This window comes from Penicillium canariense, assembly GCF_028826845.1.
Source record: "Penicillium canariense strain IBT 26290 chromosome Unknown utg000002l_segment0_segment0, whole genome shotgun sequence".
In the NCBI taxonomy this organism is placed as follows: domain Eukaryota; kingdom Fungi; phylum Ascomycota; class Eurotiomycetes; order Eurotiales; family Aspergillaceae; genus Penicillium; species Penicillium canariense.
The window spans coordinates 1223050-1240554 of NW_026622729.1; the positions used below are offsets into that span (position 1 = coordinate 1223050).

The following is a 17505-nucleotide window of genomic DNA, read 5'->3' on the forward strand; positions in this document are numbered from 1 at the left end:
ATGTACTGTAGATCCCCGTAGAGCCGGCGACGTAACGCGGTCACTCTTCCGGTGCCTGCGCAAGCCGGCCGCGTACTGCGCCACCCGGCGGGCTCGGATCAGGCAGCCTTCTTATCACACTTCCCTTGCGTCGCTGTGCTTTAGTTCCAGGCTAAGCGTCCCGCGCGACGTACTCGTCCTATCCAAATTTGCGACTGAAAGACTAAACGACTGAAATACCAACCGGGCCCCCAGTGGATTGTCCGGGCCCGCCCACTACCGAACGGACCCACCGTTGTTTACAGCCTGGTCCGCGACGCCGCAAGAAACCGTCTGCTTTCAACTGCTTTAAACCTCCGAACCCCATTGACTTCCTCTCATTCCGGGGCTGGCACACCCCCCGCCGTGCCCGCCATGTCGACTATCCCTGCGACGCAACAGGGCCCCGTTGAGGCGCGCTCGCTCTCGTCGATCACCGCCATCGCATCGAATCCCCCCGCCTACCCACGCAATCCCACCCACGAGAAGCACGACCCGCTGCAACTGTACATCGTAAGGGTACCGGGCAGCCAAGGTGTGTATTCCTTCTACGTATCACTGCTCTTACTTGCTCCCCGCACTTCACATCCCCTGCTGGGCTTATCGGCCCCTTGCGCTGAGATAAGCTGTAGCTAATTGCAGGATGCGTACGCATATGACAGACATATTCCTCTCTCCTCTCAAGCCACCCACCAAATCGAGTGTCTCCGCCGAGGCTATCAATGCCTCACTTTACTATCTCCATGTTGCGGCACCCGAGGACGATGCGCTGCTACAGGAAGTTGAGCAGGAGCGCGAGGAACAAGCGCACCGGCGTAGGGACGAGCGGGAGGCTGCCAGCGTGGATGACCCTGCGCAGCGAGAGTTCGCACGCATGAACAACGTTCGTCGAAAACCTGTTGGTGGAGACAATTTAGGCCATGAGAGAGCACCTGCGCCTGCGCCTATGCCTGCGCCTATGCTTGCACCTGCGCCTATGCCCGTACCTATGCCCGCGCAGGAGAATGTTGCCCCTCCACCATTGCCCCGCCGGCCGGTGCCTATGCCGCAAGTCTCGGCGGAGAACATGTCTTTTGCCGGGACGCCAATCGCGAACGCGCCACTAGATATGAATGGTGAGCCGAGAAAAGAATCAATTGACCCGACTGCGCGGCGGCCTTTGCCTCCGCTGCCTCCCCATGAAGAGCCACTCAACGAGCACCTAGCCGACGACGACCAACCACGAAAGACAAATCGCTGGAGTGCGTTCGTGGACAATGTCCAGACCCGAGGGAAAGAAGTTTGGCGAGAGAGGTACGAGAACATGTCTACGGGTCGGCACAGTTTGGACTCCAACAGACCTCAATTGCCGCCTCGCCCGTCCCATGATGGTTTTCGCTCGCCGAATAGAAGCCCTGGGCAATCTCCCACCCGCCAGCCAAGAGCGAACCAAGCTCCTTGTGGGAATGCTGGTTTTCATATCACGCTCATCCGGCGTGATCCTGCGTCAGGCACGCAGTGGAACGTCGGGACCATCTCAACGCCACAGATGGACCGTAACGCGATTGACATCGAGATCTCGACGCCTGGATACAATCGATTTGCTGGATCTCAGGAACCAGTTTCCCTTGCGAATCTGGCTGCCAGCCTTCCCCCCGGGATGCTCCGCACGGGAGGGCCTTCCATGCCCCCATCGTTAGGGCCTGAACACCCAGCTGAGCAACTGCAGCCGCGGCCGCCGCCGCAGCCAACTGGTCCGCGCAAATTCCATCGTCAACTCTGCGTCTCAAGGCAATTTGAGGACTCTCGCACAGGAGGCCGCAGCTCTGCCGACACTGGTGCCGGTCATATCCCTGACGGCTCGAAGCTCAAAAGCGGCTACTATGCCTTCAACTCGCCCTGGAACGGCACCTGCACCTTCTCCTCGAGCGTCAACGGCCGCAGCCTCAAATGCAAGCATATGATCCTCGGGGTTGGTAATCCACCACCTGGCGAAAGCAACACCCCCGCAGCGGTTACAGTCGCTGAGATCCGCTTCAACACGCCCTTCCAAGCTGCCAATCTGCACTTCCACGCCTCCCATCGCCAACACCAACATCCTCACCCACATCACTCCTTCACCTCCAACCCGACCGTGAATCCCCCCTCCCCCCGCAACCCTCGCGAACCCTCCAATCCCGACTCGGCCTCTAAACGCAATTCCCTCTCCCAGCTCCTCAACCCAAACAACTACGCACGGCCTCGCGCCCACTCAGGCCCCAACTCTCCCTACACCCCAGACACGCCGAGTAGCCCACGCCAAAACTTCAACCCCTCCGCCCTCCTCCGCCGCACCTCCCTCCGCACAGCCCGCTTCTCCCGACACGGCGAGTTCAGACACCAGTATCCGCCATCGCGCCCCCGCAGTACAAGCACCAGCAGCGGGGGCCCAGATTCGGACGAGGAGCGGCTGGATCTGTCGCTTGCGCGGGAGTTGGCTGGAGGCGGGATGCGGGGGAAGAGTGCGAAGCTGGGGAAGTTGGTGATTGAGGATGAGGGGATTAAGATGTTGGATTTGGTGGTGGCGGCTTGTATGGCTGTTTGGTGGAGGGGTTATTATCATTGATGGTAGTTGCCATGGTGGTTTTATATCTATTTCATAGCTTGGTGTTTGCTTATGTCTTTGTTTTCCTCTTATTTTGGCTTGACTCTTTATCTTTGACGGGGCTCTAGCGGGTAGCATATGAGCGAATCGATCTTTCTTCGTGTCTCTTGGCTATTATGGGAACGGGTATATAGCTCTAATTTATATAGTACGTTGGCTCTCTCTGATACAACCGCTTCTCATCTCGTCACCAACTGACCCTCTCAGGCGGTCGCTGGTCAGTGGTGACAAAAACCTCATTCCATTACTTAGCCTCGCTTAGGTAGTCGCTCTGTTCATGCTTTCAATCCGAATCTCCATTTCGGTGGCGGTGGATCTGGCTACAACCATCTATCTATCCGATCCAAACTGGCGGCCTCAGGTACTCGAAAACAGTCCATGTAGGAGCCCACGTTATATATATCAAGGCAAAATGCAAAGTACAAGGAGGACAAGGCAAGAAGAAAGGAGAAGAAGAACACAAGCACAAGAACCAATATATCATGCAATCGTCCGGTCTTTCTCTCGGAGGTATCTCTTTGCTAATTCATTATATCAACATGCAGGGGGGAACACCAAGTTGCAATTGGCAGATCCAGCCGAACCAGAACCAAACCAAACAAAATGAAACGCATTGCACGCGCGAAACCAACGAAATCTCTCCATTCAACCCAGGTCGAAATGAAATCAATGGTGCACCGAGTCCATGCCGCGCTGCAGCGAGGACTCCAGATCGTTCAGATGCCCGCCGCCAGCGGCCGCCTCCTGGGGCTTGGGCTCCTCGGTCTTCCAGCCGCCCTGCTGGTTCTCGGGGATGGGGACGTTGGTCTGCTGGGCCAGCTGCTGCTGCTGGGTGGCGTGGGCCTGGGACTGCTGGCGAACAGTGGCGCGGAAGCGAATGACTTCGTCGAGGATCATCTTGCGCATCTCCGGGACGTCATCGACCACTTCGAACTGGAAGTCGAAGGTTGTCGGGCAGGTCGGCTCGTCTGAGGCGTCGTGCCAGATGTGCAGGTAGGGGTGCTCGAGGGCCTCCTCAACGGAGATCCGCGAGGACGGGTCGAAGGCAAGCATGCGGTCCAGCAGATCCAGCGCGTCGGGGTTGGCGGTCGGGAAGAGGCGCTGGAAGGGAACCTTGGGCATGAACGGCAGGTTGCGCACGTACTCCTGGGCCCGGGGTGACCCAATGCGCGCCAGGGTCTCCTCGCTAGGGGTGCCCAGGTAGTGCAGGATCTGGTTCAGCTGGTCAACGTAATCGCGGCCCTTGAAGAAGGGGCGTCCACCAAGCAGCTCGGCAAGGATACAGCCCACGGACCAGACATCAACTAGTACACACGGTTAGTTTGCTGTGATCCTACTTTTCTCGCAGAAATAAGAGAGAGAGGGGGGGGGAGGGATGCCATACTAGCTTTGGTATAACTCTGGAAGCTCAACATAATTTCCGGTGCACGGTACCATCTTGTCGCAACATACTCAGTCATATAGCCCGCATTCTCCTCCGGGTCGATCGAGAAGCCGCGGGCCAGGCCAAAGTCACAAATCTTCAGCTCACAGTCCGCATTGACAAGCAGATTACCAGGCTTCAGGTCACGGTGCAGTACGTTGGCAGAGTGAATATACTTGAGACCGCAGAGGATCTGATAGATGAAGGATTGGAAGTGCGCATCAGTCAAGGGTTGGCCAGAGCGGATGATAGCCGCCAAATCACACTCCATCAATTCTGCAGCGCCGTCAGACTAAGATATTCGCCACACAAAACAAGGAATGTTATCCATCGTACCCTCGTAGAGATATGTCTCGTTGAAGTTGTCCGGGCGGGGAATGTCCATATCGTACAGGCAGGTAATCTAGCACGATCCGGGTCAGCGCGGGGGCATGAGGGATGGCGGGCGGGGAGGGGCACGTACATTGCGATGACCCCGGAAGTGCTGGAGCAGCTTGATCTCGCGCAGAGCTCGCTTGGCGAGGATCTTCTTGCTGAAAACATTGGTGACCTTTTTGATGGCGACACCTTCGCCAGTCTGAGCGTTGGTTGCGGCACTGCGGCACCAGGTTCGTCAGCCAGACAGCGACTAATTACCAGGCGAGACTCGAAAAGGACACCTACCACACGATACCGTATGCGCCCTGGCCCAGCTCTTTGGTCACATTGTACTGCTCATTCACGACGAAGTCCTGGTTGAAGACCTTGAAGACCTTGCGGCCCTGTAAGTCGGCCATGGTGGGCGGTTGTTGACGGAAGGAGGAGAGGAGCGGAGGGGGATGAATATAAAGGCCGAAAAGAGAAGAGAAGAGAAAGAAAACAAAGGCGATGCCAGCAGATGGTGAAACTCCCAAAATTCCACAATTGAGAAAAGGGGAAGCAGCCTTGACTCGAGTCGACGTGTGATGGGAAAGTTGAGCCCCGCAGTCCCCGCGGGAGATCCGACCGTTTGGTTTGATGCGTTTGATGCGTTTGCTGAGGCCAACAGCGCAGTTTTACAGACGGGCTTGCACAAAACGATTTTCAGGTTTTCATCGCATTGCCGACCCAGCCTCGATATTGTCCAGCTGAAAGAAAGTTTCGGGCTGACAAGAAGATCAGACCCTGATAGTCTTCGTCACTGGAATACGAGCCGCGCTTTGTTTGGTGGAGCCCTCGCCCTCCCTGTTGGGCGCCGATCCAGCCCTACCACGCTTCCATGGATCGGCTCAACGGTTATAGACGGAGGGGTGACGAGGTAGAGAGGGAAATTTAACTTCGTTGCACTTATCAATCTTCGGTAACACAATCATATCTCAATCTCAATCTCAATCTCAATCTCGACCCTGACCGGGCATTCTCCAAACCGCCGTTCCTTGCACAGCACCTTCACCGCGACTCGCCCAGGGGCACCACGATACCCGTAGACATGCACAAAGAATGAAACAATCTCATCCACACCCATCTCACGAAAGCCTTGCCTTTTTGTTTGGACTCATCGAGGGGAAGAAACCTTCCAAGGGTTGCTGCCTCTTCCACGAGCCCAGGTTCTTGTTCGATCCCTGCCAGCGCACCCGCTTGTGAGGGGGTTTACAAAGGTCGATGAACAGGTCTGCCATCAGGGCTAATTGCTGCGCGTCCACCAGCGCATGGTGGTTGCGCCCTGAGAGAGGGTGGTCCTCTCCGAATAGTACCAGGAACAGAATAGACAGACTTAGAGGAAACGGGCGGCTTTGGTAGCAGGTGTTACCAATCACCCTCTTCACGTTAGCCCGGAACTCGAGGAGAAGCCGGCAGACATTCTCATCCCCGGGGAGAACATCGTGGAAACCTTCAGCCTCCAACCAGTCTCTCAAATAAGACAGGTCGAAGCACCAGGACGCCCAAGGCAGGAAAGTGGTTTTCTTAGAAATTCCGATTTCTCGGAGTTTTCCAACGACCCCCTTTGCATCAAGGGTCCCATCTTGTGTAAAAAAGGCTTTGACCATGTCCTTATGCTTTTTTTGCGGCCAAGTTGCCGGTCCAGAGAGCTGCGACGTGGAAGGCGCGATGATTTCCTCACTATATCTCGTAAGGCAATCGAGTACTCTCGCTCCTTCGAGATTGGCGAGGCCGATTTGGAGCACCTCCCGGGAAAATAGACCGAATTCCAGGTCGATATTAACAATCTCGGAAGCCGGGATGTTAGCCTTGCCGTCGGTTTCCACCCTCTCGATAACTTTGGCCATGATCTTTGTATCGGGGAACCATTGCTCAGAAGCCGCTTTGTCGAACAAAGTCCGAAGCTCATCCATAGCAGGTTTTTCTTCGCAGAAGAGGTCTGGAGTCCACTGGAGATAGTGATCACGACGGAATTTGGAGCCTTCCCACACAGGATTGAGGCAGCTCTTATGGCTGCACGTTTTCTGATCAGCATCTGCTTCCAGATAATTGGTCCTCAAAAACTCGTTAAATATAAATCGCCCATGGCAGGATTTGCATCGGATATTGATCCCAATACGCCGGGTCCTATGCCTGTTCCTGAAAAGAACACCTGTCTCGAACGAGATTATCGTGCTATTTGGGCACACCTGCGTACCAAGCACTAGTCCGTCAACAACCCTTCCCGGCCCTGGGCACTTGAGGCCGTAGTGTCGTAGGCCTTCAGACTGAGCATCTAAATCACGAGGATTAGCAATAGAGTATGGGGCAGCAACATCCTGGATGTCTTACTTTTTCTGAGCTTGTCTTGATCTTTTGGCGGACTGCCAAGCCACGCAGCTGCCGACTCTGTGGTCGGTTCGACATCCTCGGAATTCCGAATGTCTTCGTCTTCGGATTCACTCCCCCAATCTCCTCCGTCTCCATCTTCTTCATCCTCGGAATTCCGAACTTCGTCGTCCATGGCTTCAATATTCGTATCAGAGGGCGTAATCGAGACCTGTTGCTTCTATTAAATGGTGCTCATTTGTTCTTTCATTGTTACATACCTTTAAAGGTTCGCATTCCCCCTTTTGAAAGTGCCCCCGTTCAATATGCAGGTTATAATGCGCTAAGGCGCAGACTCGTGTCGACTTTCTACCCTGTATTTGAGCAAGACATCGATCGTACTGGCATATCCACCTGTACCCGTCAAAATGCACCGTTTGGTGGTCTCGGGCACTGCGCATTGACAAGAACATTCTGTCACAATGCAATGTCTCAGCGTACCGACAAGGCCAAATGGCCCTCATGTGGATGGCCAAGTAATGGTTTTTGACCTCAGTATTTGACGCGCTTGTTGTGCTGCAACTTGGGTCTGGGCATTTCCACTTGCCGTCCAGAAAGGACAGCTTTGGGAGCTTGTCCCATCCCGGTATTATCTCCCCGTCCATGTCTCTGAGGGGAATATGTGGCGCTGCCAGGGGCCACGCCGCAATAATTGTCTTTTCTGGCTCAAGTTTGCCATGTATCGTCACAGCATGTACTTTCGCAGATCGTAGGCAAGGGAACATTTCAGAGCAGGTTTCCTGCGCACATGGGCAAGGAAACTCTTTCCGAGTTGACTTATCACCATGAATATTCTCAGCATGGTCGTTTGCATGATTTTTTCGAGATGAACTTTCTGCGACACTTCAGCTCCTCTGCGCGTGGGCAGGGCCATGTGAGCTGGAGGTGCACGTTCCCAGCATGCGTTCTGGCCGACACTTTGGTAGTATATTCCGAAGTACATCCCTCTTCTTTTGCTAAGGGACAGGGCCATTTCAGTCTGTCATGCACGTTCCTAGCATGATGGATGGCAATGCTTTTTGTGGCAAATTTCATGTTGCAATTCAGCTGCCCTGCGCGTGGGCATGGCCATTTGACTTGGCCGTGCGCGCTCTTGGCATGCTGGCATGCACTCTTTTTGCGGGAAACGTTTCGTCGCAGTCCAGTTCCTCTGCGCGAGGGCAGGGCCATTTAGATTGGTCGTGTATGCTGTTAGCATGCTTCTTTGCAACTTGTTTCGTGAAGAATGTCTCGTCACACTTTAACTCCTCCGGGAGTGGGCAAGGCCATCTGACTTGGCCGTGCTCTCTCTTAAGATGCTGGTATGCACTCTTTTTTGTGGCGAACGTCTCGTCACAGTTCAGGTCCCTTGCGCGTGGGCATGGGAAGCTCTTTAACTTCCTTGACATGTTGATGGAAGTGGTGGGGGGAGACGAAGGTGTCGAGAGCTCAGTAAAGTGAGCAGCAGAATACCGTCTATGAGGTTGTTGATGACAGTAGCTAGGGAAGATGGAGTTGTCGAGACCTCCGGAGAGCACGCAGGAGGAGTGGGAGTGGTTGGAGGAGATGAAGATGTCGAGACCTCAGCAAGAAGCAAAGGGAGGCGAGAGGAACGTAGTGTATTGAGCAAGAAGAGAGAAGAGAAATGAGCTAGCAGTGACAGGGCCTCATAGAGGAAGCAAATGGCGAAAGTCCTGGCAACTTCCACTCCAGGAACCGGGAATCTCCATCATTCTATATGGCCATGACTTGCAAACGACAGCCAGCACCAGAGCAATTCTTTGTGGCGTTGGAATACCCTTCGTAAACCCAGATATCTCAGAGAAATGAGAGACAATCTGGATCGAACAAAGACCTCTGGCCATCAAGTCTCACCGTCGAACATTCCCCAATCATATGTTGTTGTTCTGCGTTGGGCTTGAGGATGGCCTCAATGCCCTGGAAAGTCCGTTCGATACTTAGATAATTTGACACAAAAGCATATACCATATTTTAGGGTTGCTCAAGTCGTCTATATTGTGGGAATGTCTAACTCCATGGTTTGTAGTATCTTTCCAAGTTGTGGGCAATAGACATCGCTATAGACATCATGACCGCGGTGGCCCAAACCCTCATCTCAAATTTCAAGAGAAGGTATAATGACCCCAGTAATGTATAAGTTATTGCGTTGAAGGGAGCCAGGGCTGCTAGGATTTTATCAGTTAGTCTCATTGTGTAGCTCTCATTTTCTGCTCGCAACCACCCAACTAATACACGTATCTCCATAGATTCTTCTCCTGCGTATTTTACATACAACAGCACGCAAAGAGAACCCTGAGTGACTACAATTAATCGAGCTCGGATGCCACCAGGCTCGTGAGGAACGAACAGAAATGACGAAGAGAAGATAATTGATGCAACAAGTTTGGACAACCAGGTCACTTTGCGAAGGAATGCCGCAGCTCTCGGCGATCCCAACAGCTGAGAGCCATTCGACTGCGAGAGGGCCATAAAACTGAGAAATTCGAGGATTCTACACAACTCCGCAGCACTCAAAAACCGTAACAGATGCAGCGGTGAAATGTGCAGGAGCCGATAGCACCTAGCCCTCTGGAATCAAGGACAACTTGGACTTAGGGATGGGAACCAGTGAAACGAGACCGGATCTATGAATAGCAGCTATAAAAAAGGTTCGCTAGGGTAAAGTGATAAGGCTGCAAGGAGGAATGTAATAGCCACGACACTGTACTTACTAACGATGAGTTCCTAAAGATCGAATATGTAGAGATTGAGTGGCCAGGATGGACCTCCCACGGTTTGAAACGAGTTCCATGAGTTCCTAGGAATTAGTGGAGAAATTCCGAAACACAGAAAGTGTGGACCTACAGTAGAATTCCCACCAGTGCCCCTGGAGAAGCCTTAGGAAAATCCTACGAACAACGAAGATATAGGTATGTGGGACTCCCAAGTAAACAGCGTTCTCCAGATGAATAACTCATAGAATAAGAAGCTAATGGACTTAGGATGCAAGACCTACCGCAAGGAAGCAAAAGAACAATGGCCTCTTCGCGCTCATGGAAACCCAGATATACACCATGTGGGTCCGCCCATCCTCTCAACTGATACGCTTCATGTATATTCCTGACAATGCCGCTATAAGCAGTGAAGATGAGCTCTTTTGACAAAGACTTGTTCGGACGGTCAAACGGAGCCTGCTTGATCTTGAAAAGGTGGTATCATGATTAAAGAAACCTGAGAAATGAGAGGATGGCACCTGCCCTCATCTGTAACTAGACATAATGTCATCTTTGTATTCCCCCCCCCCCGGAAAGATCTTAGAGCTTTCTTTTCTTCTGACGATAATATAAAAGGTCTCCTTAGGCTCATCTAGGCGAAGCATCTGCCTCCCGGACTGAGAATGCCCATTGGATGCTTAAGGAAGAACTGCATGCTTCTTTGAAGCATTCTTCACAACTACAAAGATACCATCAATCGCCGACACAGGAACCACCGTACTGAAATTGAACGCCATAAGATGAACAATTCAATAAATTTTCCAATTTACAGCCAGGAGCTAGTCTACCTAGTATCGACAGGGGTTATGAGACATGTTGAGAACGTTTATGATACCTGTCTCACACCAGGAGATGGTAAACCACCGATACCAGCTATTTGCAACTGTGACCCCGTGAGCCGGCAGAATATCCTTGGATCCATATCATCAAAGAATGCCTTGACCCAGAACCCCTCAGGCCAACTTTCTCTATCCTAGTCCCGCCCCCAGTGGCATCTTTATCATCTTGATGAACCCTTCAAATTCTACCTCTGCTCCAAGTAAAAAACCCCTTTCATGTTCGACGACGTGGTCGATCAGTAGATCAACGTAACAATATCCAGAACTCATCCACCTTACCCTTAAATAATTTGCAAGCCGCGGAGAGAATCCAGGTTCCAGCATCCAAGCTTTACCAAGCTGCCAACTCATCGTTTCTGCAAATGAAACGGCCGAAAACCCGACAGAGTCATGGAATTTCTTATAGACTGAGCAAACCAGACAACTATTGTGGGAAGCTCTACCACATGAATCAGGCAGGGGGAGGTGTCTATCAAACCCCTTATTATAAAACGCTGCTGATCATCAGGACCAAAAGGGCAGAAATCTGGAAAAGGCTAGAGAGCCAAGAGCGGTAGGCGTACTTTATTTACACGGGAGATCACCAAGTAGGCTCAACTTCGAATAAGCACTCCCTTCTTTAACGTCAAAAGCTGTCGATCTACTGTACCCAAGGTGTGTTCGCTTTAAGGGTACGGCGTTCCGTAGCTCAACCCAGACCCTGATTGCTCTACTACATTAGGTATGTATGGATTGATTTCATGGAATCAGTAGAATATCCGCATGTGCTTCATTTCATTTTCCGTGAATCGGTAACGAATGTATCAACTACAGAGTACTCTCCAACCGACGCTCCTTGCGCAATGCCCGCAGCTTCACCCGAGCCTCCTCGAGCGGCACCATCACACCTTGTCCATGGGTACTAGCGTCGTCGCGAGATCTGATGTTCACAGATCGTTGTGAAACTTCGTTCGCGCCGACAACGAAGATAAAGTTGTAATACATTAACTGGCCTCGTCGGATTTTCTTTTGCAACTGCTATTTGTTAGTTGAGGCACAAGACGTTGGATTAAGGGAGACGTACTGTGTTGCCGCTGACGTCGATGTCGACGTTCAGCTTGTCGCCTTGGAGAATACGCTGCATCTCCTCAACGTAGTCGTTGACAGCCGGCATGACCGGCACGATCAGGATCTGGCGAGGGCTGATCCAGAAGGGCCACTTGCCGGCGAAGTGCTCAATCAGGATACCCAGGAAACGTTCGAAGCTACCGATGATGGCACGGTGGATGACCACGGGGCGGGACCGACCAGCAGCGAGCTGATTGGAGGTCTCACCCTCCTTCTTCTCACCTTCCCCTTCCTTAGGCTTCTCATTGTTCATGTACTCAAGCTTGAAGTTGATCGGCGCCTGGTAATCCAGCTGGATGGTGGCGCACTGGAACTCACGCTTGAGGGCGTCCGCAATGGTGATGTCGATCTTCGGGCCATAGAAGGCCCCGTCACCCTCATCGATGGTCCAGTCGTCGCCCTTGAATTTGGTCATGGCCTTCTTCAGCTGTTCCTCGGCATAGTCCCAGGTAGAGCGCTCACCGAGGAACTTGTCAGGTCGGGTACTTAATTTGAGCTTGAACGAGAAGCCGAACAATCCATAGATGGACTGCAGGAAGTCGAAGAGACCCTCAATCTCGGACATAATCTGATCCTCAGCACAGAAGATATGCGTATCATCCTTTTACATATAATTTTCAGCAAGCGGCTCATTCCAGGCGCACGTTTTGCGGCGGGGCTCAAAGTTGGAGGAGCTTACCTGTTGGAACTTGCGAACACGGGTCAGGCCGCTCAGAGCACCAGAGGCCTCGTTGCGATGAAGGACACCAAAATCGGCAATGCGCAGGGGCAGCTCACGGTAACTGCGATCACGGTGGCCGAACAGAACAAAGTGCCCCGGGCAGTTCATGGGCTTCAGAGCCCACTCGCGCTTCTCGACGTTCAATTTGAACATATCGTCCGCATAGTGCTGCCAGTGACCGGATTGCTTCCAGATGCCGACGTCGTACATGTTCGGGGTCTGGACCTCCTGATAGCCGCGCTTGCGGTACTCCGAGCGGAGAAGGGACTGAAGAGCATTAAAGATCTTGGTTCCGTTGGGAAGCAGGAAAGGACAACCAGGGGAGACCTCGTCGAAGAAGAACAACTCTTGCTCCTTTCCGATTCTAAGGTGGTTCCGCTTTTCAGCCTCCTCGAGGAACTTCAAGTGCTCCTTCATCCCCAATTTATCCGGGAAAGCGACACCACGGATACGCTGGAGAGAGTCGTTGGATTGATCGCCGAGGAAGTAGGCAGACGAATTCTGTAAGATTTTGAAGGCTCGCACTTTACCAGTGTGAGAAATGTGAGGACCGCGACAGAGATCAACTAAATCGCCGCAACGATAAACAGTACTCTTCTCCCCGGTCACAAGCTTGTCAATATAGTGCAGCTTGTACTTGCTATAAGCGAACATCTTCTTGAGGTTCTCTTTGGAAACCTCCAACCGGTCGAAGGCCTGCTTCTCCTTGAGAACGCGCGAGACCCTGCTTTCAAGCGCGGGCCAGTCGGAGTGGTGAACGACGCGTCTGTTGTCCAGAACTATTAGTTTCTAGGCAAGCCCCGCACACAGCATATCCAGTGTTTACATACCCTTCAGGTATAGCCATATCGTAGAAGAAACCCTGAGGGGTCGGGGGACCGTGGGACAAGAGACACTAAATTTGCGTGACATCGTTCAGTTTCGGACCGTGATCGACTGGAAGAAAGTCCGCACTTACTCCAAACTCACATTCGCAGGCCTCTCCCAGCGCGTGCGCGCCTAGAGATGGTTAAGCCGAGTGAGAACAGAAGGAAGGGTAGGTAGGTTACTTACTACTGTGCCAAAAAACGTCCCGACCTTCCTGGTGCTGAAACTTAACCAGCGACACTTTGCAGTCGCCTTCCAGAGGACGGTTCAGATCCCAAAGTTCTCCGTTAACTTTTGAAACGACAACGTCGGCGCTGACTTCCTTGGGCACATCGCGCAGGAAAGAGCCGGGGGTGGTCTCGTAGGCCTTTGCAGGGACAGAGGAGGGGTTACCGTCGCCGATATCGAGGGTGACGTTAATCTCGGGGTGCGGACGGTTCTTGGTCTCCTCCAAATATTGTTGCCAGAGCTCCTCAAAGAGCTTATTACGCTCGATCATCCAGTCTGGGAGAACGTCGGGAGGGGGGGGCCTTTTTTTTGGCATCCCTTGGCGGGGCAGCGGCGGCTTGAGCACTGCCATCAGCCTCGGGGGCAGGCCGGACGGGCAGATCCATGGGGGCTTCGGAAGCCATTGTAAGATCTCTCTGGGCAGTAGCAGAGAAATTGATCGAGGAGAAAAGGGAGGGGATTCAATTTGACTCATACTCCGCCTCGAGGGAAATGACTCTTTCGGGAGGAGGGGCGGTGAGTCATGTGACTCCAAACTGCCCTGGCTAGCGACGCTTTACCGCATGAAGTTTCCACCACCCGAAAACTTCTTCGCCCAAGAACCCTCAACGACAACAAATCTCAACATGTCTTTCCGTGGGCGTGGCGCTGCCACTGGTGCGAACCGAGGCGGCTTTGGTAGCCGTGGTGGTATGCGATTGTCCCCCAGCGCTGCGAGATTATGGTCGGTCTGGAGAAGCTAACGAAATTTTTTTTGATGTAGGCCGCGGAGGCTTCCAGCCGTCGTTCGGTCCCCCTGCGCAGGTTTTCGGTATTTCTCACTGAATATGCCAATTTCTCGAACACGATGCTGATCTTTCATGGTAGAGATGGGTACTGTCATGCACGCCTGCGAGGGTGAGATGGTCTGCGAGTCGATCAACCCGAAGATCCCCTACTTCAACGCCCCGATCTACCTCGAGAACAAGGTACGCCTCCACTGATATCACCGACCTGCAGTTAATGGAGCTAACTTCTCTACGATAGACTCCCATTGGCAAGGTCGATGAGGTTCTCGGTCCCATCAACCAGGTGTACTTCACCGTCAAGCCCCAGGATGGCATTGTCGCAACCTCGTTCAAGACCGGTGACAAGGTCTTCATCGGCGGCGACAAGCTGCTTCCTCTGGAGAAGTACGTCTCAACCGCCTTGTCTGTCTACTATCTTGTGCAGCGGGAACTGACTTTCTACCCATCTAGGTTCCTTCCCAAGCCCAAGCCCCCTCCAGGTGCTGCTAAGCCCAAGCGTGCCGGTGGTGCTCCCCGCGGTCGTGGTGGTTTCGGTGCTCCCCGCGGTCGTGGTGGTTTCGGTGCTCGCGGCGGTGCTCCCCGTGGCCGTGGTGGCTTCGGTGGTGGTCGTGGCGGCAGTGGTTTCGGTGGCCGTGGCGGTGGCGGCGGTTTCGGTGGTCGCGGCGGCGGCTTCTCCCGCGGCGGTGCTCGTGGTGGCTCTCGCGGTGGCTTCCGTGGTCGTGGGTAAAGAGACTTCTTAACCGATTAACTTGTCTTCTTATGGCGTTTGGGGGATTCGGGAGCTTTTTGCAGGAATATTTCCTTTCTTCTTGTGCATCCTGACACAATTGCTGCTTCTCTGGCTGCAGAGACTGTAGAATATATCCAGTCACACAAAAACATCTGATTCTTCTGTTTTTATCTATCTATTTGTCCGTGGTCTTGAACTCGTATCAGTTACTGTGTAGCCAAAGCACCTTCCAACATGTAACTTTTTTTCCCGAAGTGTGGCTGGTGGCCTGTGGCGCAGGATCCAGGGTGCAAGGTGCAGGTGAGTGCACCGCCCCCCGGTTACTGCCCTTCGGAAATGACGTTGACCGCTCTGCGACTGTGCGTCCGTCAACACTCTCGAAGCAGGATTATTGACTATTGACTGCCATTCCGAATCCCGCAGCCCCCCCTCTTTACCCTTCTGCTGCAGCCGGACCTTCGACTCGGCATTCCCACCCTTGTTATTTTCTCTCCGTCTGAGCATGTCTCGCAGAAAAACACCCATGGCGTCGAGCACTTCCAACAGCGACGTCTTCTCCGCCGGCGACGGAGGTCAGTTCGCGATCAGCCTGAGCCCCTCGTGCGCGTGGTTGCTAACGCTTCACAGGCCAAGCTAAGCAGAGAATGCTCCTTTCATCCGAACATGGGCACTTTAGTTTGGTGAAGTCAGTATCTGGGATACCTCTCCCGCTGCCTAGCCCTCTCAGCTCGCTAACACTGTCGCAGGGCTCTCCATCTTGCCGATTTGGTAACTGAGCTAAATGGTAAGTACCTTGGCCCAATAGAAAATGGCTTCCGAGATCCAAAATGACTAACCGGACAATCAACAGGTTTCTGTGGCGGCAAGTCCATGCCCTCCGACGACCTTCTGTCTGCCGCTAACCATGTGAAACAGTCATGTCCGTCTTCTCGTCGATGCGCTATTGCCTCGGGGACCCCTCTGATTACGGTGCTCTGTGGGCTGCGCTCGCTTTCATGCCATTTGGTCTGTTTTTCGATTTCATGGACGGCAAGATCGCGCGGTGGCGCAAGAAGTCGTCCCTGATGGGACAAGAGCTTGATTCGCTTGCGGATCTGGTACGAGTTTCCTTATTACCATGCTAACTCACGAGACTATGCACTGACTCTTTGATACGCTTGCGCAGATCTCCTTCGGCCTTTCCCCTGCAGCTGCCGCGTTCGCCATTGGCATACGCGAACCGCTAGATCAAGTCTTCCTGGCATTTTTCGTCCTATGCGGGCTGACCCGCTTGGCTCGGTTTAATGTGACAGTGGCTGTTTTGCCGAAGGATTCGAGTGGAAAGTCGAAGTTTTTTCAGGGCACCCCGATCCCCACAACCCTGTCGATTGCCTCTCTTATGGCCTACTGGGTATCCCAAAGCTGGACTCATGAGAACCTTCCCTTTGGCGTCATTGCCGAGGGCACTATCTTTGAGTTCCACCCGGTTGTCCTTCTGTTCGTCTTGCACGGATGTTTGATGGTCAGCAAGACGTTACACATCCCCAAGCCATAAATGTCTGGCCGTATCCAAAATTCCGGTGGGCAATTTAGTCTTGGAACAATGGTCTAGACCTGTTCTATTTCATTTGGACGAGTGACTATGAAAATAAAGGAGAGACTGCTGTCTATAAGCCACCGTGGGCACGATCTCAATATACCTAATTGAGGATGAATTCTTTTCCCCAATGGATTTCGGCTGCATAGATGAGATGTCCCATTGTGCGGGGCCTTGGGTTTGTTTTTCGTTTTCCCGCTGCACGAACATGGCGTAATGTTTTAACGGATATTCTGGCTAGATCGAAGACCCCTGACGTGGTGGGGGTCGTCCGAGGTAGCTCAGAACAGAAAAGTGAATGAATAGCATCCTCTTCATAAAACCTGAAGTCTAGAATGACATCTGCGGGAGCGATGTATTTGTTTGTGAATGCATGCGGATCTGCCGGAATGTCCAGAACTCTCTATTAACTCGCACACACAATCCTGGCTTCCACATAGCCCTGATTGCTGGACAGCGTCATACTCAGCGACGCTACCATACTGTAGACGCCACCCTACTTCAAGCTTGAAGAAGAATACTTGCCTGCTATTCCTGGTTTCGCCTGCCTGTGCGCATCCGGCCGGTACAAGTAAGAGGAGCAGCCTCGTAATCAGCCATGAGCTTCACAAAACTAAACCCTCTATTCCAGAATATCATGACGATCGCTCTGGACGAGGCCACTCCGCCAGCACCACCAGCTCCCACCGGGATATGCTGGTCCTGTGGCCTCAGCGGTGTTGTCAGACAGACCCGCCACGATAACACCAACGGCAATGCCGACAGGCCATACTACAAGTGTCTACATTGCGGCCTATTCCTGGCTTCTGCGATCGACGCGGCCTCTGCCCCACGAACCCGAAGTGCTGGTGCGGAGAGCCCAGCAGGCGACAAGTAACAGGCCACAGCCACTCGATCCCAAGAGTCATTCACTATGGATGTTGGCAGGGAATATGTAGTTGGGTTCTCTTCTGTGGAATGGAAGACGGATGGGGGGCAGCTTCGTGCACCGATGTGGTTGATGAATACGTATATTGAGTATTCTTTTATTTGAGAGCATCCAAGGCTCTCCCTGAGGTAGTTGAAT

General features: G+C 52.9%; 7 protein-coding genes across 7 annotated transcripts; 4 read left to right on the top strand and 3 right to left on the bottom strand.

The window, feature by feature from the left end:
• Positions 1-393: 393 nt before the first annotated feature.
• N7482_003657 (uncharacterized protein) lies at positions 394-2602 on the top strand (the record flags this gene model as incomplete). Its single annotated transcript, XM_056685782.1, has 2 exons — positions 394-553; positions 681-2602. The coding sequence occupies 2 exons, from the start codon at positions 394-396 to the stop codon at positions 2600-2602; spliced, it is 2082 nt and encodes a 693-aa protein (XP_056544524.1).
• A 705-nt stretch (positions 2603-3307) lies between these two features.
• On the bottom strand, positions 3308-4840 carry mpkA (mitogen-activated serine/threonine-protein kinase SLT2; the record flags this gene model as incomplete). Its single annotated transcript, XM_056685783.1, has 5 exons — positions 3308-3945; positions 4026-4340; positions 4401-4467; positions 4528-4660; positions 4728-4840. 5 exons carry the CDS (start codon positions 4838-4840, stop codon positions 3308-3310), a joined length of 1266 nt encoding a protein of 421 aa, XP_056544525.1.
• Positions 4841-5548: 708 nt separating this feature from the next.
• N7482_003659 (uncharacterized protein) lies at positions 5549-6966 on the bottom strand (the record flags this gene model as incomplete). The annotated part of the gene is made up of 2 exons (XM_056685784.1): positions 5549-6738; positions 6795-6966. 2 exons carry the CDS (start codon positions 6964-6966, stop codon positions 5549-5551), a joined length of 1362 nt encoding a protein of 453 aa, XP_056544526.1.
• Positions 6967-11229: 4263 nt separating this feature from the next.
• Positions 11230-13820, bottom strand: N7482_003660 (threonine--tRNA ligase THS1; the record flags this gene model as incomplete). The annotated part of the gene is made up of 6 exons (XM_056685785.1): positions 11230-11436; positions 11486-12130; positions 12209-13016; positions 13081-13145; positions 13209-13249; positions 13304-13820. 6 exons carry the CDS (start codon positions 13818-13820, stop codon positions 11230-11232), a joined length of 2283 nt encoding a protein of 760 aa, XP_056544527.1.
• Positions 13821-13971: 151 nt separating this feature from the next.
• N7482_003661 (H/ACA ribonucleoprotein complex subunit GAR1/NAF1) lies at positions 13972-14860 on the top strand (the record flags this gene model as incomplete). The annotated part of the gene is made up of 3 exons (XM_056685786.1): positions 13972-14035; positions 14213-14313; positions 14372-14860. 3 exons carry the CDS (start codon positions 13972-13974, stop codon positions 14858-14860), a joined length of 654 nt encoding a protein of 217 aa, XP_056544528.1.
• Positions 14861-15386: 526 nt separating this feature from the next.
• N7482_003662 (CDP-diacylglycerol-serine O-phosphatidyltransferase) lies at positions 15387-16397 on the top strand (the record flags this gene model as incomplete). Its single annotated transcript, XM_056685787.1, has 6 exons — positions 15387-15435; positions 15491-15548; positions 15610-15647; positions 15714-15719; positions 15779-15960; positions 16029-16397. The coding sequence occupies 6 exons, from the start codon at positions 15387-15389 to the stop codon at positions 16395-16397; spliced, it is 702 nt and encodes a 233-aa protein (XP_056544529.1).
• Positions 16398-17037: 640 nt separating this feature from the next.
• Positions 17038-17316, top strand: N7482_003663 (uncharacterized protein; the record flags this gene model as incomplete). Its single annotated transcript, XM_056685788.1, has 1 exon — positions 17038-17316. The coding sequence occupies one exon, from the start codon at positions 17038-17040 to the stop codon at positions 17314-17316; it is 279 nt and encodes a 92-aa protein (XP_056544530.1).
• Between the last annotated feature and the right edge of the window lie 189 nt (positions 17317-17505).